The sequence below is a fragment of the Melopsittacus undulatus genome, chromosome Z, assembly GCF_012275295.1.
Source record: "Melopsittacus undulatus isolate bMelUnd1 chromosome Z, bMelUnd1.mat.Z, whole genome shotgun sequence".
Classification (NCBI taxonomy): domain Eukaryota; kingdom Metazoa; phylum Chordata; class Aves; order Psittaciformes; family Psittaculidae; genus Melopsittacus; species Melopsittacus undulatus.
The window spans coordinates 16,533,746-16,558,552 of NC_047557.1; the positions used below are offsets into that span (position 1 = coordinate 16,533,746).

The window sequence follows — 24,807 nt, forward strand, 5'->3', positions numbered from 1 at the left end:
CATCATCTTGCTACCTAATTACTATCACTGGAGAGCTTTCCTTCTCCCCTCCTTTGAAATCAAAGTCATTATTACAAAATATATCAAAAGATTAAGTCTTTTAAAATGCATATCACTGAAATGCCGGGAATACTGGGGAGTTTTAATTTAATTCAATTTAATTTAATTTAATTTCATATAATGCTAGGAATGCTGGGGAGAATTAGGGACTGTAGTGATAGGACAAGGGGTAACAGGTTAAAACTTAAACAGGAAAAGTTTAGACTGGATATAAGGAGGAAGTTCTTTACTGTTCGGGTGGTGAGGCACTGGAATGGGTTGCCCAGGGAAGTTGTGAACTGGTGGTGTTCAAGGCCATGCTGGACAGAGCCTTGGGTGATATGGTTTAGTGTGAGGTGTCGCTGCCCATGGCAGGGGGGTTGGAACTTGATGATCTTAAGGTCCTTTCCAACGCTAACTATTCTATGATTCTATGAAACTGTAGATGTTACCATGCCATTCTATGTTGAACTTTGTTTTTTGAGATCCTTTTGTTGAAATTTGTCAGATAATCCAGAAATCTGATGAAGACATACAGCTTTCATTCTCCTCTCTCACAGTTTGGAGTTTGATGAAGTATTTGATCCTGAAATAAACTTTGTTGCCATTGTTTACAAGGGACTGACTAAAACAGATACATATTGTCTGCTAAAGAGAAAATATTTTGTAATCACAATAAGTACACAGTGGGTATTGTGTGGCCACAATAAGTGATTATAACAAGTACATCTACAGGTTTTTAATAAACATAATTTATCTGGGAAAGCAATGCATCTCAAAGAGGAACACTTTCTAAGAAGAAAAAATGAAAGCATCACAACAATGGCATGTCTAATAAAAGAATACATAAATCCTGTAAGGAAGCATTTTCAGTGAGAAACTGAAGCACATGAAATAGCACAGTCCAGGAGAGATAAATCAAGAGTGTATTGAGGGAGCTGGATATGAGATGAAATAGTTTACTTAAGCCTCGTTCACTGAATCAAATGTTTTATGAAATGCTTTTAAAATGCAACCACTGAGAAAAGCTTTGTGTTTTCAACAGTAGCTGATAGTCATGAACAGGCAGATGATAATGTGGGCTTAATATAGTGCAGTTCAGGGAGACAGCTGAAGGAGTGAATTGACATAAACCTGACTCATGACCGCACAGTGAAAACTGTTAGGAAGAACCTCCACCACCAAAGGCAGTATTTGCAACCAATTTAGAAAAGGAAACTCAAGAGGAACTCCATTCTTTGAACTACTCAGACTAGACAGCAAATTATCCCAAAGCAACTGAATCCGAATGATCAATGAAAATGATATGTTTCTGGCAGTGGACATGTAGTTTCCTGAGTGCTATTACCATTCTGTTTGACTCAAAGGGATTTCAAAACTACATAAAAACAAGGAAGGAAATAACTACCTTAGCAAGTCGCAGAACTGGGTATTAGGAAATGGCGAGGCAAACTTGATACATAAGCTGAAAGGTATATAGACACGCACAAAATCATAGTATCACAATGCTTCCTCACTAAGAACATCTCAAAATATTCAAAGCCTGATTTTGCAGGAAATACTTTCATCCTTGTTCTATATGCATAAACAATCTAGCAAAATATTTTTAAGTATTTGTAAGAACGTGTATTTAGAAAAAAAAAGTGGATTACGGTAGATTAAAACAGTCTAATATAATCCACTCATAAAGGGTCTGAATATGTTTTAATCTTCTTAAAAATGAAGCAAGGTGAACCAATGCCACTTTCACACAGAGAATCAGCATAAGGGTTGGGACTGGGATACAGGGTTCCAGTGCTTAAAAAAAAAAGTTCTTTCTCTGGTAAAGTGATGCTTGGTACCAGAAAGGCAAATCAAAACATTTTTCTCCTTACTCTAAGGATATATATTTTTATCATATCGTATTTTTGCTTTAAGTAATGTATTTTTAAGAGAGGGGTTCAGTGCCAGTTTGAGCAGTCTTCTTCACTTATCTGGTACTGAAGACAACTCTTTTCCTTTCAGTTTTTCAATTTATTTCCTAACCTGATACATTTGAGATGTTAGACTACATCTGCTTATAGTTCTTCAGAAAATTAACTTACCAAATATTTGAGCCCTCAAGAGGCTAGTCTGATTTTCTGGTAAAATACAATCCTTCATCAAATACTATGTTGTACAAAAATACGTACATTATTTTATTAGGCAGTGACAGCAAGAAGAAAAGGAGCTTTGTAGCTGAAATCCTATTTTGGGTCTAGGAAAAGAACAAACCTCAGTGTCAAAGCAAGTAGGCTGGATCTATGCCAGAGGCTTTCTTCTGAGAATTCATCTGGGTTTTGATGATGACCTGTTCTTAAATTCAGATGCCCTTAAAATTGCAGGTGCTTACCAAAATCTGTAATATTTTCCAGGTAATAGAATAATATAAAGGAGAAATGATTTAGCAGCCTAAACACCTCCCACATGTCTAGACATTGCAAAAAAAAAAAAAAAAAAACAACCCAACAAACCAAATTCAAACACAACTGAGTCATAAAAAAATCCCTCTATCAGAAGGAAGTTAACATAAATTGTGGAAGAATGTTCTAACATCTGAAGTACCAACTTAATACTCTGAAAGGAAGGCAGGCGAATATGATCTTTTTCTCTTCAATGCCTTTGAGGGAGCTGACAGAGCAGCAGAGTGACCCTGTAGCATTCACCCAAGAGGTGAGAGCACCCAGGTCCCTGTTCCAGCTCCAGTACAACCAGCAGCACATGCCCACTCAGTCACTCTGTGCCCTCTTGGTTAAAGTCACGTCAGCACAGGGCAGAGAGCCCAGGACAGGCAGCAAGACCAGCTCAAAACCATGACCATACAGCAGAGCCATGAGGCTGGGGCATCATGCTCATGCTCTAACCTAATACCAAAATTCACATGAACTCAAAAAAGTGATTAGATAAACTACTGGAAGAAACACAGCGAAGGCTGTTAAACACATGGATACCAGCTCTGGATCAAGAAGTCCCTCAGCTGCAAATTTCTGAAAGCTTGTAGGGTATTCCAAAGGCAACATCATCCAAGTTTGCTGTGGTCTGATCTTCAGTGGGCATTTGTTCCTTGCCACTCTTGGAAAGGGGACAGACACACTGTGGGTTAGACTTCACAAAGCCACTCCATTGGTCCTGTTGCTCCACCTGAATCAACTCTCAACTGCTGAATCATTAACTTGGATGCAGCTATGCATTCATTTTGTCTTTAATTTGTGCTTCTCTTTCTTCCGCCCACCTTCCCACCTCTCCCCCTGAATCTTTTGTATTCTGCAATAAAAAGTGAGGTGCACTAAAGCCATTGATGCATAATTCTAATTTCATGTTCAGTCTTTTGTAGACTGTTTCACTGCATTATTTTACTGTCCTTGTTTGAGCAGTAGCAGTCATTTTTTTTCCTTCTTGTAGCTGGTGCAGTGCTGTGTTTTGACTTTCGGGCTGGGAACGTTGCTGATAGCAAGTATGTTTGAGGATGTTTTTGTTCAAGGCCTTTTCTGAGCACATGCTCCAGCCAGGTGGAGGAGGGAAGGCTGGGAGGAAGGAGAGACAGGACACCTGACCCAGGCTGGCCAATGAGGTATTCCATACCATAGCACGTGATGCCCAGGATGCATACTGGGAGAGAGAGAGCAGGAGGGGTGGAGCTCTGGAGGAAAATGGAGTAGGTATTGGTCGGTGCTCGGCTGGGCAGGGTGGAGTGAGTTATGGGTCGGTGGCTGGTGGGGTGTTGTATTCTTTTCGCTTATTATTGGCTTTATCACTATTATTTGTAATAGTAATGGCAGTAGTGTTTTGTGTTGTGCCTTAGCAATTAAACCGTTCTTATCTCAACCTGTGGGGGCTACATTCTTTGGATTCTCCTTCCTAACTCTCTGGGAGTTGGGGAAACAAAGGGGGAACTGTGCAGATTTAGTTTAAACCACGACATTTACCTGATTAGTAATCATGTGGAATATAACCTCTTTCACTGTCACATATAGTTTTTAAGTAGACTATTTGTTGCTGTCAGGGAAAAGGCAGTTTAAAGGTACTCATTCCTTATTCTAAATTATCTACCTCCACTAAGACCTTTATTATCTGAGGAAACAGGAAAAAGATACATTGAATAAGTCAAATTTGGAAAGAGCTATGACCAATTAAGAAATGAACTTCATTGTTATATGCTTTTTTCCCCACAGATTAGTGAATACAGAAAAGGACTAAGTCACTTTTCATGGGCCTAACTTTTCTTTAGTAAACTTGCCTGCTGAAAGCTCAGCAGTAAGTATTTATGACACCCATTCCATCCACACAGCAATGGCAATACCATTTAACTGTACAGAAGTGCTTGAAGCATAGGGGATACCTTCATAGCTGCAATATAAAAAGTAAGAAGGTATCTTGCTGCAATGAAGAATTAAACTGCACACTTTGATTACAAGAAGATCCACAGAATTTTCCTGCAGAGCAAATGTAACATCTACCTGCTGACTCAGTCTAAATGGTGAGGAGGAAAATGCTCTGACTGAAGCAGGAATGGCTTAGGCAGATGACTTGGTGCAGAGGACAAACCCCTGACAAATCCAGTCTTTCGAAGTCTAAGATTACTTTTTGATGGAGAGAGGAACAAGAAGAACGATGGAAGATGAACAGGAATAATAAGAGTGCATTGCATTTTGTATTGTTTACACATGACTATCTACAATGCCCAGTGGCCCAACTTGTCCTGGGTTTTTTTGAGAGTGTGGGCAGTAAGGGAAGAAAGCATCACAAAATTTCATATCAGCTGACTTCAGGTACTACACTTTTTGGTGGCTGAGTTGGCAAGTCTGCCTAGGTTCCCTACACAGTCAGCAAAAATCAGACCCCTGCAGATGGTGATTCAGAGTAGAAGGTTAATGCAAGTGCTCTTTATCACCTCCAGGGGAGAGTTTCTCCATCAGCTGCATCAGATACTTATTCAGCTAATGCTGCCTTCGTTAGTTTCCTGAGCTCTCCTGTTGAGCATACCTCAGTTTTCATGGGTGGATGTGCCTCCTCATTTCTTCCTTGCTCCAGCTTAGGGGAGAAAATAAAATTTGTAAGGAGAATCTCTTCTCTCAAGCTATGGTTTTATTTTATCAACCATGGTTCTGCTCTTGCAATTGAATTTCAAGTTCAGATCAGGACATGGGTTTGTCTTGCAAAGACTTGAAAAGTTCACGGGGTTCTGTAAGAGGTGATGGAGATTTGACTAGGTAAATTCAGTTCCAGAGTGGTGGCTTTCTTGTAGGCTTATTACAGTGAGATGTTATCATAAATCACAGATAGGAGCAAGGAGAGGCAAAAAAAAAGATAACTAATGAGAACAGAGAAATGCCTAGTATGCAGACTTCATGGTTATAAACTTATACGGATAAAATTTTACAGCTGAGAGCACAAAATGATAGTAAGACTTCTTGGCTTCAGGGCACGTTTGAAAATCTACATCTTGAAGGCATAGCATTTACTTTGCTTGGAAAATATTGAGAATTGGAAATTGGAAACAACTTACAGGACTCAGATTCTAGTGAAAATTGCATATATTTACCTCAAAATTGTGTCATCTAACTTGCAAATGCTTGGAAACATTTCTTAACTAGAAGCTTAATATTTACTGGGCACTTGCTAAATTACAAGAGTTATCTTAAAAAAATCTGATAATCCATAACTTAAGCAGCAGAGGTTTAGATTGGATATAAGGAAGAAATTCTTTACTGTTAGGGTAGTAAGGTACTGGAATGGGTTGCCCAGGGAAGTTGTGAATGCTCTATCCCTGGAAGTGTTCAAGGCCAGGCTGGATGAAGCCTTGGATGATATGGTTTAGTGTGAGGTGTCCCTCCCCATGGCAGGCAGGTTGGAACTAGATGATCTTAAGGTCCTTTCCAACCCTAACTATTCTATAATTCTATGTATTAATTATAATCACAATAGTCTTTAACTCTTAGTTGGTCCATTGAAACAAATTAATCAAATCATTCACTGTAAAGAAATTCAACTAAATTTACCTTGAATCCAGTATCATGTCAATGTTTAATTATGTTAATAAGTCTAGCCACCCTCAGATTATATATGGCACTAAATAGGAATAGTGATAAAAAGTAATAATTTATTTTTATTGCAACCATGTTTTGTATCCTGCAAGCAGATAGGTATAGAAAAATTGTAGCTGACTTACAAACTTACAAAAGTGGTTTCAGAATTCCCACAAAATGTTATGGACTAAAGTTCCCATTTCATTGTAATTAGGTTTGAAATGGCCTTGAGTCAAATCTAATTTCAGATCATATGGCTATTTCTTTCTTCTGAAGTTTACACTATAATTCCACAGTTCTTAATAAAAAAAGAAAATACATTAAGGAATTTTCCAGATACACTTTTAGAATCAAACCTGTGAAAATGAATAAAATCACTTCATGGGAGGATTTAAATGGTATTTTTCTGCCTTTAACACTATTATTAATGAATAAATTTTGAAGAATATCTTCTCGATAGTCTGCTTATAGATGACTATGTATTATCTGTATGACCAAGCAGTAAGCATTTTCATCAAGCCTGAAAGATTTTAAAAGCACAAAAATAAAACCAATGAGTTTTGTTAAACCCTATAAATCCTTCATGTTTATTTGTACACATGCCAATTTTATGTTTCCTCAAATCATGCCGAGATGGATGAGTGCACTGGCTCTTGCTTGGTTTTTTTTTTGTTTTTTTTTTTTTATAAAAAGACATGCTTGAGATACTATATTTAAACTGCGTCATTCCTTCTTTCTCCTCCCCACATCATGTTTTGTGTGTGTTTTGCCTTCACAGTTCAACTAAGCTGGTTCATGGTTAATATATTTTATTTTACTGATCTGCAAAACACATTCAGTTAGGAGCAGTGCAGTTTTACCATTATTTCTGAGGGCATGTGGCATTTCCTGTCGGCATTTATATGTTATCCTTTCCCTAAACAGCTGCTTTGTAAAGATACAGACTGCAAAAGCCTAAGGGAACCTTATCCTTGCATATTCATACAACCCAGAAATAAACTAATTTCTTTTAGAGTAAGTTTTACACTATTCTATTTAGACACAAAAGATTAAGTAGCAGCAGAAAGGTTTCACTGTGGAAATAAAGCCATGGTAACCAGTGTTAGAAAATAACAAGGCATATTTTATGTATTTTATATTACAGAGATAAAGGTAAGGCCTTTAAATGAATGGCATGGGTTATGACAGTTTGCAGAGGCAACTGCATAGGTCCAGAAATTTCAGAGCCAAATCTGCCCTTACCTACTAAAAACATAGGATGCCTGCCTGTTGCCCTTCAGTGTTGTTCTCCAGGATGAGTTCTTGAATCCTCTTTACACAAATCTGAGTTAAATTTATATTTTCTCCCACCAAAGGTTTGTATCATGCACCATAACTTTTTTTTTCTGAATGTCTGGAAAGCTGTTAAAAATAAACAGAAAATTCCTTCAAATAGTCTTCTGAAAATGTTTTAGCAACATTTAACTGAGTTCAGACTTCCTGTCACTTTTCTAGTTGTATCTAAGAGCTAAATTTAAAAGGTTTTTTACTATTTGAGATAAGCATAGGGATATTTAGTATTATTGAAAAGATTTGTGCTTTGCCTTTATTCCTAACCACTCTACAATCTGTTGACCTGCACTAGCTGTCTGAGTAAACTTTGCTTGAAAATATTACTTCTAAGTTGTTCGAAGCCAGTCGTTTTAGTCCCTCCCTATCTATATCAATATATATAATCCTTTTCTTTGTTGTGTCCTCTATTGTCTAAGTACCAATTGTCTATAAAGTCCTACTGCTTACAGTAACTTCAAATGCAAGCTAACTTCACAAATACAGTGACTATAACATATTTTTGCCTACAAATATAGAAAAGGACAAGAAAATTTTGTAAAAATCCAAGACAAATTACGTTAACTTTTTTTTAGTACAGATTAAGACATAATGAATGGACTAAAATTGTACACAAGAAGGTGAGGAAAAGAAGAATATGTCTCATTCAAATGACAACTGGTGACTTTCAAAGAGATTGCTTCAAAGAATCTCTCCCATTGCATTAGCAGTAGTGCAAAATATAGGTAAAATTGTATTACTGAACTAGACCTGATAGAGTACATCTCTCTCTGATCCAATGCTATTCATCTGAGATTACCACGAACCTTTATAATAGAACTGATAATAAATAAAGAGTACAAAAAAAGGTAATAACAAAATAAAAAAAAGGAAAACTTTTTATTTTTACAGTTATATTAAATAGATTGGTAAATTATTTATGGCAGCCTTTTTAAAATAGTTACTCAGCAATTTTTTAAAGCTAAGATTGGCATTCTGTCACATGAGAAATAAAACCAACTGCAAATTTTTAAAAGTGGTTTACAGACCAGAGAAAAATCTCACCATATGTCTTTGTTCTTTTCCTTTGGTAATTAATAGTATCTCCTAAACCTAAATGAAATGGACATAAAAAATCCAGATAGCAGAAAGAAAACAAAATATATTTCAGAGGCATCTAATGTTTAAAATAATTCATGCAGAAACTGCTCACTGCTTGCTCATACTTGTAATGCACAGACTTCAGTGCACAGACTATCTAGAAGATATTTCTCAAAATTTACTCATAATATTAAAAAGATTCTGTACATTTCAGATACTATAAAATTCGTGGAATATCACTGTATTTCTCATAAGGAAAGTCCTTTGCATTGTTCCTATTAAATTACTTATTTTCTGAAAGTTTAGTACCTCTATTTGATTTACTTCAGTTTGAGCCTGGTCAAATGAGCATACGTGTAGAAAGCAGGAAGAGCATGAAAGGGGAGGGAAGGGAGCAATGTTGAAGAAGATTATTCTACTCTTTTAAAACAAGCAAAAAACATGTAGCCTAAATATATCCCTATTATATGCATAAAATGTATGAGGAAAACTAATTTAGACATTAAGGCAAATCAGTAGATTAAAACAAACGAAAGAAAACAGTAATGCCACATATTTGCTGCTTTTCTCATGTTTTGGTAATCAGAACTGGATGCAAAATGAGACTTTCAGTTCTACAGGGAATTCTCCTTGTTTAGTTTTCAGCTTCATTCTGAATTAAAATGAAAATACAAAAATTAAAATTTCCATGGAAGGAGGAGTTCAGAAATAACAAGATTTAAAAATATTGTTATGAGAACCTTGCGCCTACTTCTGGGGTTTTGGGAATCCAGATTACACATCCTATAGACTACTGATATAAGTCTGGTGGACAAAGCTGAATGGAAACAAAAATAGCTCAAGTGTCTGATGTAGGAAAGTGCTTTAGTTCAGAAATACATGACCCAGAACAAAGTACCTTGGTTTGACTTTTTCTAATGTGAAATGTAAGCATTCTATATGCACAATATCAGGAGGCCAATTTTTATGTCTAATTGCATCTCAACAGACACTTCTCTCCAGATGTACTTTAGATATTAGGATGAGTCAGGTGCTGAATAGCCATGTGTAGAATGTTCAAATCTGATATGGCAAAAAGTAATCAGTGCTCTTGAAAATTCTGCTTGTGATATGGCTGATAATGACCCCTCGGCATAATATGCAGCTTGTGCAAAGCCAAATATCTTTATGCGGTCTTAAAGCATACAGAATAAGAATTAGACTGTGCATATTAATATAGGTTTGCAATGAAAAAGAGAAAGATTTGCTGAAGAACAGCTGGACATGAATGATATTTGTCTGGATGTATCTACATTTGGCTTTATTATTGGAAAACTGCTCTGGTGTAAATATACCAAGGGTTCAGTTTTCAATCCAGTCACAGGAGAAAAGGCCACCCATGGAGAACTACTTCAGAATGATTATTCCACACTGCTGTCCCGGTTTAACCTAGAATACCACTGCATGCAGATAAACACTACTGTTAAATTTGTAAAGACAGAGCAAAGTAAACTGATCCAGCTCCTCTAGAAGAAAGGGAACACTCTTCTACAAAAGAGAACCTGCATTTTGCCATGAGGTGCTTTCTCATTTTAAGGCAAATGAGGCATATAAAGTTCTGAACTATGACAGGTCCAACTTACATTTTTCTTTAGTTTGCCTTTTTTAATTATAGAAATGGCTTAAGGTATGCTTTATCATGTCAACATTTTCCCCTAGAAATGTCTGCCAAACATGAAACCTAACCACATTATGTGCTGTTTCTTGAATTGTGTCAAGTTTAAGGCTTACATAAAATATTTTGCAATTTACAGTTACCAGTAATGTCTTCACAATATACTGCAGTATAAGCATTTATGAGCTGGATTGATTCTTGAGGGGTAAATATGGAAATTAAATTTTTATGCTAAATGGGCAAGTCCTTCCTTGCATACACATCTTGATAATTTCCTACTAGCTGTTACGATAACAAAGAAAAAGGGTGGTAATAAGTTAGTATCTATTAAGCACATCAATTTGCCTTTGAATGCTTCCTCTAACTAATTGTTTCATTATTCTCATCCCATATAAGGAAGACCAGCTTTCTATCTGAAAGAAACAGAAGCATGCAAGGCAGCCAACTAATTCATTACAGAACTCATCCTCTTTAGCACCTTTTATCACATTAATGACACAGTGCTACAATCAACACTTACAAACATGGGTGTCCTAATTTAGATCTTTCTCTGTAGCACTGAGCACCTATACCTACTGAGATAACTGTCACCATCAGCATTAAATAATTATATCAATACTACAACACTGAGTTAAAAGTATTTTAGTGAGAGTAAAGTAAGGCAGTACGGCTTAAGACAATACTTGAGTTCATAATACTAACAATTACTAACGTTGCAGATGTGAGATTACAACTGGGAAGATCTTCTTTTAGGACTGTTTTCATTTTTGTCTCAGTTGTAATCCAAATATTCAGGGATAATGTGAGTATTTTCACTATTTTTAAACTTGGAGGAAGTTTTAAAACTCCCTGTGAAAGATTTTGAACCTTTATTTTCCAACTTTGAAGACTGTGCATCTCAATTAGCTCATGTTGTTAATACAATGAACCCAAAATGATAACTTAAGAACACATTAATGACAGTAATTCATGAAGGTGAATGCTTTTGTCATTGGTTTAGTGAGGCCTGACTTTAACAGAATCTAAACTCATTTCTGCTCTGTTTCATAATTTTAGAAAGAAGAAAAACACTGCTCTGCACCAGTGCTTCACGGGTTGAAAGATACAAATAATACAATCTCAACCAGAAAACATAAAGTAAGTAGTAAGAAAATAGATAGCATGGAAAAAAAATACAATTTTGAGGATGAGAAACAGCAGCCACGATGAAAATAACTTTTAAAGCATATTGTATAGATATGGTTATAACCACAGAAACATCATTATTATTTGGAATTTCTTGTTGGCAAAAATCAATGCATAACCCCCCCTGAAAAAAACCCAAAACATAATTAATGAAATATTTCCCATAAATATGAGGGACAGGAAATCTATTAACTCTTTGTAGGTAAGCAGATCAGAAATCTCCTCTTGAAAATATACAGTCCTTCCTTTTCTAGCCCTGCAAAAGTGGATGACCTGCTAACCTGTCAGAGAACAGAAAAAAGAATAAGCCAAAACCCATATGGTCTTCTTAAAGCCTCAGCATTGTTGGACAAATGAGAACTTGATTTGTTTTCCTCTTCAGTGGTCATGACACACTGAGTTAAATCAACTGTATCCTCAGCTATCCTATTTCTCTACTTCATAGCTTAGCTTGAAACTTTGGTATTGCAGTTAACACGTGTCCTCAGTCCTCAGACTGTATTAAACATGCCTTGTAATTTAGCAGTGCACGTACTAATGACCAAAATTTTACTTTCCATTTTCTTACAGTGTCAAATCATATGCACATATTCTCATGAGCTTATTTATTTTTAGGCCTATCTCTTGACCCCAACCCACTGAATAGGCTATTAGTTCACCATCTTGATGGAGGGGAAAATGACCTCAACAACTAACACAGTGCTGCGTGCAAAAGAGAGCAATAACTGAACTCTTGACATCTGCGTATAGAATCATAGAATCATAAAATAGTTAGGGTTGGAAAGGACCTTAAGACCAAGTTCCAACCCCCCTGCCACGGGCAGGGACACCTCACACTAAACCATGTCACCCAAGGCTCTGTCCAACCTGGCCTTGAACACTGCCAGGAATGAAGCATTCACAACTTCCCTGGGCAATCCATTCCAGTACCTCACCATCTTCACAGTAAAGAACTTCTCTCTATATCCAGTCTAAACTTCCCCTGCTTAAGTTTTAAAGCATTACCCCTTGTCCTGTCACTACAGTCACTAATGAAGAGTCCCTCCCCAGAATCCTTAAAGTCCCCCTTCCAGATACTGGAAGGCTGCTATGAGGTCTCCATGCAGCCTTCTCTTCTCCAGGCTGAACAGCCCCAACTTTCTCAGCCTGTCTTCATACGGGAGGTGCTCCAGTCCCCTGATCATCCTCGTGTCCCTACTCTGGACATGTTCTAACAGTTCCATGTCCTTTTTATGTTGAGGACACCAGAACTGCACACAATACTCCAAGTGAGGTCTCACGAGAGCAGAGTAGAGAGGCAGGATCACCTCCTTTGACCTGCTGGTCATGCTTCCTTTTGATGCAGCCCAGGCTTTCTGGGCTGTAAGCACACACTGAAGCTGGCTCATGTTCGGTTTCTCATCGACCAACTCCCTCAGGTTCTTCTCCCTAGGGCTGCTCTGAATATCCTCTGCCCAACCTGTGCCTGAGATTCCTCTGACCCAGGTGTAGGAGCTTGCACTTTGCATGGTTAAACTCCATAATTCATGTACTGGAAGGGATATTACTATTAGATGTAGATTCCTAAAATATGTGTACTTTAGTGCTAAGAATGTCAGTTACATATTGCTGTTATTGGTATTACCATATTTCCAAATTTTGTCATAAATAAATTGTGCAAATGAAATAAAAATATTTACAAAGAAATGTTAATTTCTGTGTGTTATTATTAAATAGGTTTTGGTCATATTATATACACCTTAGTATAATTCTTCGAGCATCATAAATCCTCACCATCTCCTGTATTTATGAATTTCCTTATCAAGTATTCAATTAAGTGATTCATTTTCTAATGACAGGGAATTTTAGACTCTTCAGCAGAAATTTCCAAATTCTTTTTCTAGCAAAAGTCTAACATCTGATTTGCTTTGCCTCTGAGGAAGTGATGTAATACAAAGGGGAGTTTAATATAATGCAAACCTCACCTCACTAAATCAAACACCTAAAAACCTCCAAGATTTGCAAACAGTACAACTGCAGCGACAGTAAGAAAAAGCTGAAACAAAGAAATCAGAATACCTGAAGGGCTCCTGCTGAGCAAACACTGGCTAACTGCCACGAAAGATGCCAGTGAAGCAAGCCCTTTCTAAAAGCTTTACAATCCCATCTGTCTTTAAAAAAAAAAAAATCACACTTCAGGTTAAATTCTGTTCTTCTTTGCTAGAGATTTATCTCAGTAAGGGAACATTATACCTGAAAAAACTGGACATGTCAGGTCAGTGCCTTGCTTAAAGGACAGTATGCTTTCTTAACCATATAACCAATTCCTGCAGATATAAACAGGATAATACAAGTTGGGGATCTTCAAATGCTATTACTTCAAGGACTAACATGCCTTTGAGTATTTGCCTTAGGTGATATGAAAAGCCAGAATGAACTTCCAACACAACAAACACTAATCAACTACTGCAAGGGGTACTTTATGGCAGCAGTTACACTTGTATGGCCAGATGGCATGAGTGGCAAAAATGTCATCTCTCATCTCTACTTGGCTAGAAACTCTGTCCCATATAAGATCTGGCTATAGCTGTTCATCAGTTGGGACTTGCACACTGTGTTTCTGTAATTCACTGCAGCTGAAACCAAATGTAAAATGCAGAACATCTGTTTGGACAGATTGACTATCAGAGAGGATCACTGTGCTTTTCTGTTCTTGTGCCTCTCTTGCTTTCAGCTGCAAGGTTTAGTCCTAATCTTCTAAAGAACTGTTGGCTCAAACATTGAGGTTTGGTAAAGATGTTTGGTCTATGAATCATTATGGAAGTACACTACTCTGAAGCAATGCAGATCAGAAAGCTGAGGCTAAATCACACAAGGAGCTGCAGATAATATGCTTTTTGAGCCACGGGGAAAGTAGCATCATTGTGAAAGTCTGAAACTTCTTCAGATCTCTTTAGGAATGAAAGTCACAATCCTAGTGTTAGACTAGGAATGACATCAGAGAGCTGAACACCCTTTTAGAAGTAACTGGTATTATCTGAAATGGATTGGTTGAAACATAGAATCATAGTATCACAGAATGGGTTCGAAGGGACCTTAAAGGTCATATAGTTCCAATCCCCCTGACATTTTCCACTAGACTTGGTTGATGAAAGCCCCATCCAACCTGGCCATGAAACACTTTCAAAGATGGGGCATCCACATCTCTGGGCAACCTGTTCCGGTGTCTCACCACTCTCATAGAAAAGATTTCTTTTCCTAATATCTGCTCTAAATCTCCTCTCTTGTTACCTTAAAGCCATTCTCTCGTCCTGTCACTACATGCCCTTGTAAAAAATCCCTTAATGAGTTAAAGTGAGAGGAAAAACTAGCTGCTGCTCACTTTTATGTTGTATTTACTAGTTTTCTTATTTTTCAAAAGAAGCACATTGATACTCTGGAATAGCAGAAGATCCCGCTTGTTGATAGTAATTCAACATTAATAAAGTCAGTGCAATCAAATGGCAGTAATGATACAGAAGTGGGCAAGTGCAATCACATTTAGAAAACTTAAAGGAAGATTCCAACTCTGGCTTTCATTTCATAGAAATATGAAGGCAAATGTTAGAGCTGTCCAAGAAGGCCAACATGAGAGTACTTTATGAGTTCATTATTATCATTATTATTATTGACAATAATATCTCAATGTGATCTTTCGTTGAACTGCTTATGGTATAGGTTGGTGCAGAATTAACCATTGGTGACCTCATTGCTTTTTACAGAGAAGTTGTTCCTTTTCATTTAATTTCAGACTTTATGATACACTATGTCATCTTATCATCTCTCAAAGATGAAAATCCAACTATTTATTTTGCTTTAATTGTATCCAGTCACATTGTTCAGTGAGGCAGTAAGCAAAATGCAGCTTGGTTTCATTATCCTATTCCTTTGTGAGACTAAATTTTAGCTATGTAATTTTTCTTAACAGTATTTATAGAGTAAAACCATGAACATCCCTATGGAATTTCAGTACTTTCACCTAGGGGATTGTACAGAAGAATCAGCTTTCAGGAGAAGGCTTCTAGAAGTTCTTGCACTCTCCAGCCTGAAGCAACTAATGTGCAAGACGTAAGGGCTGAAAGAATATGCTGGCTGTGTCAAATGAGGAGGCAACATAGCATCCTAATTCCTTTAGCAACAGATTATCTGCAAATGCGTTGGCTTGCAACTGACTTGCATACTGGAAAACTAACTTTCTCTGTCTGAGCTCACACTGGCTTGAATAATTATTCAAGGCAATGATCACAACAAGTGTTAAAATATCACTTCAAAGCAAACCTGTTATATTAGCTTCAGGTTAGCCATTGTAACAATGTCATTTAGTGGAAAGTACATTGGAACCACAGTCTGAAACTCAGGAAATGCTCACACAACCAAAAAACCCAGAAATTCAAAGAGGAGCAATTTTGCCTTTCTTAGAGCAGCTGTATTTCAGAATTATTTGACGCAGAAATTTGAACGAACTCCAAATGTACGCAGGTGCAAGGAGTTATGTTTAGCTACTAATCTACTAATATCTCTGACTAAAACCTGAGTAGAAAGGAAGACTTTAACAGAAAGGTGCATTAGCTGGGGCTAGGGAAGGACCTTATCCTCCTGACAATATTATTCTTTCGCCATGGCCTTCTCTACCAGTTCATGAAGAACTTAAAGTCAGAAGAAATAATAACAGAGAATTAATAACTTGAGTCAAAACCCCAGTGTTCAGTGCCATCATTTCAGTAACAAAAATTTTAAATTTCAGAGTAGATCAAATTGTTATATGCTACAGTATACTGGGGGAGAAAGGTATCCCTCTTGCCAAAGCTCTTGCAGTAGCAGGAACACAAAGCCCTTCTGAATTCCAAAGTCAGCAATCACGTAGACTCTGAATACACAAACAAAGCATATACCCATCATCACCATCATCAACATCATCATCCTTCTATTTCCTCTATAATTTCAGAGGACTGATATTCCATGATGGATTCTCTGTCTGTGTTCAGTGCTAAAGAATTCACTTCCAGAGCCTGGAAAGCAATCAGAAAATGTCATGTAACACCATGGCAGAAGAAAGGTCTAGTTGTTTCCCCCAACATTTGCCTTAGATATGCTCCTGATTCCAGACTGGTAGTTCACAACTCTTTCTCTTGCCATAGGACTAAAAGACTGCCTATGCCATGAACATAATCTTGTTCAATTTTCAGTTCCACGATGCATATTCAACAGCAACAGATGAAGTCAACAAATAAAAAATAAAAATGAGATAAAATAAAATAAAATAGCAAAAAATAAAATGGTGTAACTTTTTATTTACTCTTTCCATTAGTATGTGGCCTGTCAGGAGACAGTGTTTCCATAAAAGAACCTGCGTGTGGGCAGGCAGAACGAATGGTCTCCCTAAGCATGTGTACAGTATGCACAGCCTTCTTAGATTAAACATAGCTCTTCTTATGGAAGAGAGGGAACTTAACAGTTCAGTGTTATTTAAAAGTTAAATACTTCAATTAAATGTAATCCAAAGCGTCATTTCACTCAGTAGCATGGTTTCCATCCAGATCTTTAACAAGCTCATAGAAAATGTACCCTTTGTAAATATGAATGGAAGATGTTACAAAGCAGAACCCAGAATGCAGCAAAATGCAAAGATGTGCCAGTCAGCATCCTGGTGACCTACTTTTATTGTAGCAATCCCATTTTTGAATATATGCCACTATTTATATATCTTTTTAGAAAAGCTGCACAATGAGGTGTCAGCAAACATGCTGCTTATCATTAAAGGTGTTGCTTGATGACTGCAAGTACTTGTCTGTATGACTGACAACCTTATCAACAAGCTCTCAGAGTAATGTGCAGTATCACTTTCCTAAAGGAACAAATATTGCTATGTTTCTACAATAGAAATATGCAGGACTGAGCAAGATGGCCATTTAGAGTAAAAGTACTATCTTATGGATTCTAAAATTGTAAAAACTGGAGAGAAACATGTTTTCTGATGGCCAATTACAGAGTTGCCTAGGGCTTTTTTTTTTTTTTTGGTAAAAGAACATTTCAATAATTTTTTCAGTGTATTGCCTGAGTAAATATTCTATGTATTACTTCATTATTTGACTTGATAAAAACTACTTTATTTTCACAGCTACTGATCTTTAAGGCACATGTTAAACAAGCAGAACATCATTACTGTTCCTTATGAGTAAGGCACAACCTCATTCAGCCCTTGGAGTAAATCTATTTCTCTTATTTTACTTAGAAAAAAATCATGCAGACTGTTAAGTTGGGAACAACTTGGTAAAGGGATCATGAAATGACCTACGAGGTATTTACAAAACAAACAGAGGACAACACTGGAAGAAACAAACTTTATTAACATACCTTCAGAAGCATTCTGAAACTATAGCCTAAATCGAAAGCACTGGTGAACTGAGTATTTCTAAATTTCTTTTGGTGTTTCTTTGTTTGTTGGGGTGGGTTTTTGTTTGGTTTTTTTTTTTTTAGGGAATAAGGGTTAATAGATGAAAACAATCTTAAAAATGAAAGCATTTTCTGGCTCATTTACTGGCAATAAGTCAATATAATTTTATCAGTGCTGAGGGCCCACCAACAAAAAATAAAAGCAACTTTTAATAAATTGCAGGGCAGTGTATTACTAGCCAAGTATTTTTACACTTAAATCTGAGGCTAACTGCTTAGAAAAATAATATTTAGAAAGCACAATGAAAAATGAACAATACTTACAACCATACCGTTTAGGGACACCCAGCAATCTGGTGGGAAATCCTGGAGTAAAGGTACTAAAAACTGCAGGCAACCATCCCAATGGCACAGAAGCAGCATCATTCCAATCAGATTAAAGATTCTTACCACGGCACTGGCCAGATCGTACGTCATGTGGAAAATCTGTGGGCAAAAATTACAGGTGATATACATGATGTAAATCAAAATTAAAATAATTTCATTCTTATTGAGCAGTTTAAAGGCATCCTGAACTACTAAAAAAAGCTGGGATTTCTCAGCAAGGACCATTAATTTAGGCATATTCATTTGAGCAGAGAGGTGCATTGGGGCAGAGAGGTATTTGGGCTTGGCTGCGCATCAGTTTTCTATAAGGTGTCAAAAATGGCATATTTTGGATAAAAGGTCATCAACTAAAGTGTTTTCTTAAAGCCCACAACTCCTTTCAGTTGAAGCAAGTCTCACTTCCATTTCCATACTATTAATCCAATTGCACATACCAGTTCATGGAGTAAAATGACAAAAAGGTTAATTCATTGCTCTTAAAGATCATCAATTTTCATGAAATACTGAGCATCCTGCAGCTACTACATCTGCAGTAGCTAAGTTTACATCAAGCTACTAGAATAATTTTTATTTCAATATTTCTCCATTCTATGACAAAAAAAAATGTTTGCATCTGAAATGAGTCTTACAGCAAATCACATGTATACTCTTAAAAACAACACAGACATTTTCAGGTTTTTCTTGGGCAATATTTTTTGGACAGAATTAGCATGAATAGCAGCAGTCAGCTGCCAAATGGTATGGAGAAAAAAATCTTTATTTAGAACTATTTTGCTATATTGGTATTAAAGAACTTCCAAACTACAAATGCAGGCATATTCTTCACTCATTACATAATTCAGTCAACCCAAGGTAAATATGTTGCATTTTAATATACATAATTATCACTATGCAGGAGTTCCATGCAGAAGATAAACAATGTCCAGTTAGTATTTAATGGGATTTTAAGTAGAAATCATGATTTAATTGTACACACAGACATAGGAATCACAGGCTCTAGTGCTGAAAACATCAGATTGGCAGAGATATATAGGCATATTGGCATATGACATTATGCATTTAAAAATAAGAGAATTCATATATGAAAGAGGGAGTGTTTGTATCCTAACTTTTACATATCTAAACTAAAAGCAAAGATGAAGTACCCACACTGTAAATAAGTGCAACTTCAAATATTGATAGCATGTTACGGTGTCGCTCGACATAATTTTCCTTTCATGGGAGTTTGCCCTCCTTTGAAAATGATAGTGTATGTTTAGAGTCCCAAAATGCAAAACCTTCATAGTAGAAATAAACCTTAGACATTAACTTCATGCGCAAAACTTTTTTCCAATCTAGGCCATTTTAGGAGAAAATATTCCAATCCCAGTTTGATAGACAATGGAAAAAGATGGTTGTAACATTACTCAAAATGTCAAGTCTTATCCAAATACCACCTAGCTCTTGTCAAAATTGAGGAGATTAAACTGATATTTAGGAGATACTGTACATGGAAATAAACAGGAAAGTGTCACCATTACACATTTGCCTTGTTAAAAAATGTATTTACATTACAACGATTTCAATAGCTGCAGTTTCAGTGGCATGGTATGAACTAGAGTAGATGTGTGAACCAAAATAATTTTATATTAAAGAAGTGGAAGAAATAACAAGGATTATTATTGTTTTGGAACACTACCATTCACTCGGGTTACACTTTATCCACATGCTTATTATACTACAACCAGAAAGTGCATATGAATTCCTGATCTCATGAAAAGTTTCTTAAGTTTTGTCAGAGAAAGCAGGAATATTTGTCTAAATAAGTGCAGAATATCAGACAGGAACATACATATTTTATATAGAGATCACAACTTCCCCAGGCACTTTCTATTGTTCTGGAAAATCAAGTTATCACATTTCTCTACTATGGCTGGACAAAAATAAAGTTCTCACCCACACTGTTTCCCTGCTGCTTCAAGCTTCCCATTAAGCTTTACAGTAGGAGAACAGATTTTCAGAATATTTTACTGTATTGGATACTGGGAGTTTTTTTTAAAAAATGGGTCACAAATAGACATTCGGAGCCAAACTGACCACAAACATCTTCATTTCTACACTTAGAACTTATACATGATCCTAGGTACATGTGACAAACAGGGGAAGATCTATTTCTCCAAAACCCTCCAGAGTCCAAAAGGCAGCACTTGCATATGCCCAATCTCCTGTACCTTTATCCTGCCTCTGCAACTAGGGCTTAAGCACCATGACAGATTGTGCATGTGTCCTGTGATCATAGCTGTATGAAAATGTTAATTCAATGCTCTTTCACTTGAATGGAATCCATTTTGGGGCATCAATTCAGATTACACTGATCTTCTGCAAAACTCATATCTTGATATCAAATTTCCAGGAATTAGAACATTTTCTGCTGGTACATTTTAATTTCAAATTTTAAAATTATATAATTGGGTAATGTGCACAGAAAATAAAAAACTAAAAAAAAAAATAATCCTGGGTGGATAGATTTGCCAAGGTGTTTATTTCAGCATATCTAAGATCATGCCTAGCTTTTACAGATGTATCAATCCCTCATGAGACAGTATGATGGCTCAGTGAGGTTTCCCCAAATGCTGTAGTAGAATCAGGACACAGAAAGCATACTACAAAAGTTGACTAAAATTCAAACCAAACAGCTGGCGCAGTGAGTTCAAGCTAAAGAGTATTGCTGGACCAAAGAGGCCTGCTGTTGGGTTTGGGTTCTGCAAGGACTATTCCATACTGTCACAGTGGTACAACTGTGTAATTATAGTTTTCTTCAGAGCCTTTTCATTAGTAGTGTGACCATGTACTGCAAGAAAAGTAGCATGTTGAAAACTTTATGCAAAACCAAATCCAGCAAAGGGAATGCCAGCAACAGCCTGGGAATGACACTTCAACCTTCCACAATTTCTGAAAACTTTCACTCCAGAAATAGCTCCTGTGCAGCTCAGCCTGCAGTATTATTAAAAATTAATAATGATATTCTGGATATTATCTGGTTTGCTTAACATGACAACACTGTTTCATCTTTTCAACCATATCATACTTTTATCACTTGTATTTTGCTTATATAATCCAGTATTTGTGTAGGCTATTCTAAGATCTGTGATGACCCTGGATTAAAGAAAATAAAGTCATAGGCAAAACCTGAAGTAAACACTTAAAAAATAACCTTTAAGCATATTGTCTCCCCAGCAAATAAAAGCTGTGTTTTTTTTCTCTTAAAAGGAACTTATCATGGAAATGTGTGCTTAGCTGGAAAAAAAGACACATTTAAATACACAAAGTATATGTTGTAAATTAAAAAAAATATTTGTTTATGGTACCATATTGATGTATTTACATTGGGGGGGGGGAATGTTTTTTTTTTTTAAAAAAAAAACAACTAAACTACCTTGTGGACTAAAGTCATATATTGCATGTTTAATATTTTATGTTCTTACATTCTGGAAAAAATTGGGATACGTTGGAAAAGAATAGAAAGATAAGTCATATTTTTATGCCATTTTCTTTTCATGAAGTACAGGTTCTGTATTAATGACTCAAACATTATTAAAGCTCCTAGGAGACATGTATAGTGTAGTTTGTCAAGAGAGGAACTAAAAGACAGAAAGCTATTGCCACTCATTTCAGCAGATGTTGGTTTGCCCATCAGCCAGTCCCCCAGTTGGATAGGAAGAAATACAGGATGACCACAAATCGATTTACCTTGATTTTGCAGGAGAAATGTGTGTTCAGATCTCCCTGTATGAATGGATGCATTTATTAAAATAATATTCAAAACACAAATGATTAAAACACTTGCTCACAACTGAAGTTAGGCTCCTAAATCTCAGATAGTTAAACGTAAAAATTCTGGTTATCATTTAGCAGTTACCAACCACAGATGTCATGCAATTAAGCAGGAATTTTTGTAAAACACATTTGAAAATCTGGCCATTTTATTTAGGCTCCTAATCTCATACCTCAATATACAGCTGAACAAGAATGAAGTTCACATGTTGGAAAACAAACAAAAAAATAAATTACTAGAGTGGCATAAGATTAGTGCAACTGAGAAAAAAGTAAAATTCTCTTGAAAACCAACTCTTTCTACATTTTTATTTCACATAATGGGAACAACTTAATAGATGCATCTCATTTTTGTTTCCTACTCAATTTCAATTACACATGCTACGTTCTTCTTCTTCTCCATCTCCTTCTCCTTCCCCTTCTTCTTCTTCGGCTATAATATTGTCTTTATTCAATAGCTTCCATATACTTCAAATTCTAGTTTAATAAGAAATGTAGTTTATGAACTCACTTCTAAGACCAATGAATTTCTTTCTGTGTTACTTTCTGTTTATAAGGGAGTGTATACTTTAATTGGTCCTGCTAAAATCCTGACTTCTGAACCTGAGACAGAAAACTTGTTCCAGTCTTACCGTCCCAGTTGCTTAATAGCATTTAAGGGAATTTTAACAGTGCACATACAGTTTGAGTGAATGAACAACAAAAAAAAGTGTTCAACTGTTGTTATGGAATGCATAGGTTACCTCTTCTGCCTTCTGATAATTGGAATGTAGTATGTGTTTAGCTATGAGTTTTAGTTCAGTTTGCTTTTTATATTCAGTTTACATATTTAAAAAATATAACTTACATTAGAATTAATCTTTGATTAATAATAAAAAAATGAAAGAGAAAGTAAATCTTTGGACTTTTAGAAAATTTATTGAAATCTTACATCACTGATTTCATCCAGACATCTATTCCACCCCTCAGACATACTAAAGGTGTAGCACAAAGCTATCTTGGGTTTAATCTTCAAATCAGGATTTGCATCATGCCTCAAGCAATATGAAATGACATATTTAAGTGAGCTGGGTGTAGTCTGGAATATTAAATACCCACAGTGGAGAGACAGAAAGAGCTGCACATGTGCATGAAGGCTTTGGAAAGCCTGCTGAAAGCTGTACCAAGGGCAACACAGGACCTTCAGGCTAGACTGCAGGGCAAAATAACAGTTATAAAAATGACAAGAGGTTTTTGGTTCAGTCTCTGGGTGAGTCCAGAATTACTAGTTTTATCCCTCAGAGCAGCAAGCAGACAGAGATTATAAACCATAGGATCCAAATTTTCCTACATGAGCTATGTGTTCACTTGTAAAATATTGGTTGTAACAAAGCTCCACATGAAATGAAATAATATAAAAAGAGGAAGAAAGCATAATGCCTCTTTTTGAGCATCATCTCTCAATCAACTTTTTGAGCAGACTCTCTCAATCTGCTTTAAATAATGAAAGGTAATTTTGTTTAGCCATTTAATATTCTACAAACGGATTTCAAAAGACATTCTTTGCAAATATCACTTGGGATACTATGGGTCTGATCCAATTGCTACCAAAGCCAATTTTTGGGAGCTGCAGTTTACTACACTCTACAATGGACATAGATCTGCTCAAGTAGATGTAAATGTCCACTGACTGAAATGCCTGGCTATACCCTCAGGGTAACACTTTATGCTCAACTGACTCCTCATGTGTATGCTTAATTTTATGACAAATAATTCACCATTGATAATTCAGTAGTCAGGAAAGGTATATGGCACTGTTCAATTTACTTGTGTTTGGGACCTTAAGCTAATGACAAAAATATCTGCTCCTGCCTGATCTGGACCTGAATGGAAAATGCAGTGATTTAATAAACAGAAGAAACTACTTTTAATCAACCTTATCCAGAAAAAAAGATCTGAGAATGGCCAATTTTATGTGACCTTTAAAATTTGTTTTCTAGATGGAATCAATTTGACATTAGGTTTTATAATAGAAGTTCTATTTATTTGAATTCAAGTCATGCACAAATGGAAACCAACTTCTATGGAGCAAAAAGAACAGCACAACATATAAATGTGACAGCACGCTGCATCCAGGTTAAACCTGAAAGCATTGATAAAGGTACCTTGCTGAATTATGAATTAGGCAAGCCTTGGAAAGGTCACACACAACCAGGAAGTAAAATTTATTAACTAAGTTCTGCAATATCTATTTTCTACTGCAAATTGACCAATGCCATATTAATATATTATTTCTCACACAGAGGACATAACTTCACTGCCAAAATGTGCTTTTTTATTATCCTGTTGTGATTAAAGTGTGTGACCCATCTTCCCATCTAAACAGAGAGAAACAGTCACTTTATAGCTCTGCAGTAAAGAAAACAAGTCAACAATGACAATCCTCAGGATCCTGAATTAAAATTACAGTGCTAATTTTCACTGTGACTTTACAGCTGTAGAAGTTTCTACCTTACTAGGCTAAGCTTTCATCTTCACTAATAGAAACAAAGTAAACCCAAACAAAAAATAGTTCACAGCAAACATGCAATACCAACACCCCACTTTTGTGACAAAATTTACCTGAAGCTCTCTTTTTAAGTCATAGTGCCAAACTGGGTGACCATATGACAAAAAAATACTTGACTGTACATGAGCACAGAGATAAGTACAGCTCCATTTTCATCTCAGCATTAGTTCAAGAATCAGCACTGCCTGACCTTCACTTCAAGCATCTCAAGTGACATCATCACTGAGTTCAAGCTGGAGATATCTGTGAGTGGAGCTGGTCTAAAAGGAACATTTCATTTATTATTGTTCATAATTATTTATATCTTACAAAGGAGG

General features: G+C 36.3%; 1 protein-coding gene across 1 annotated transcript in view; it reads right to left on the reverse strand.

The window, feature by feature from the left end:
* HCN1 (hyperpolarization activated cyclic nucleotide gated potassium channel 1) overlaps window positions 1–24,807 on the reverse strand; it is a 195,619-nt gene that overhangs the window by 71,314 nt on the left and 99,498 nt on the right. The window contains exon 3 of the mRNA XM_005151964.2: window positions 18,067–18,228. Coding sequence (XP_005152021.2) covers window positions 18,067–18,228 — 162 coding nt within the window. The remainder of the gene's footprint in view (window positions 1–18,066; window positions 18,229–24,807) is intronic.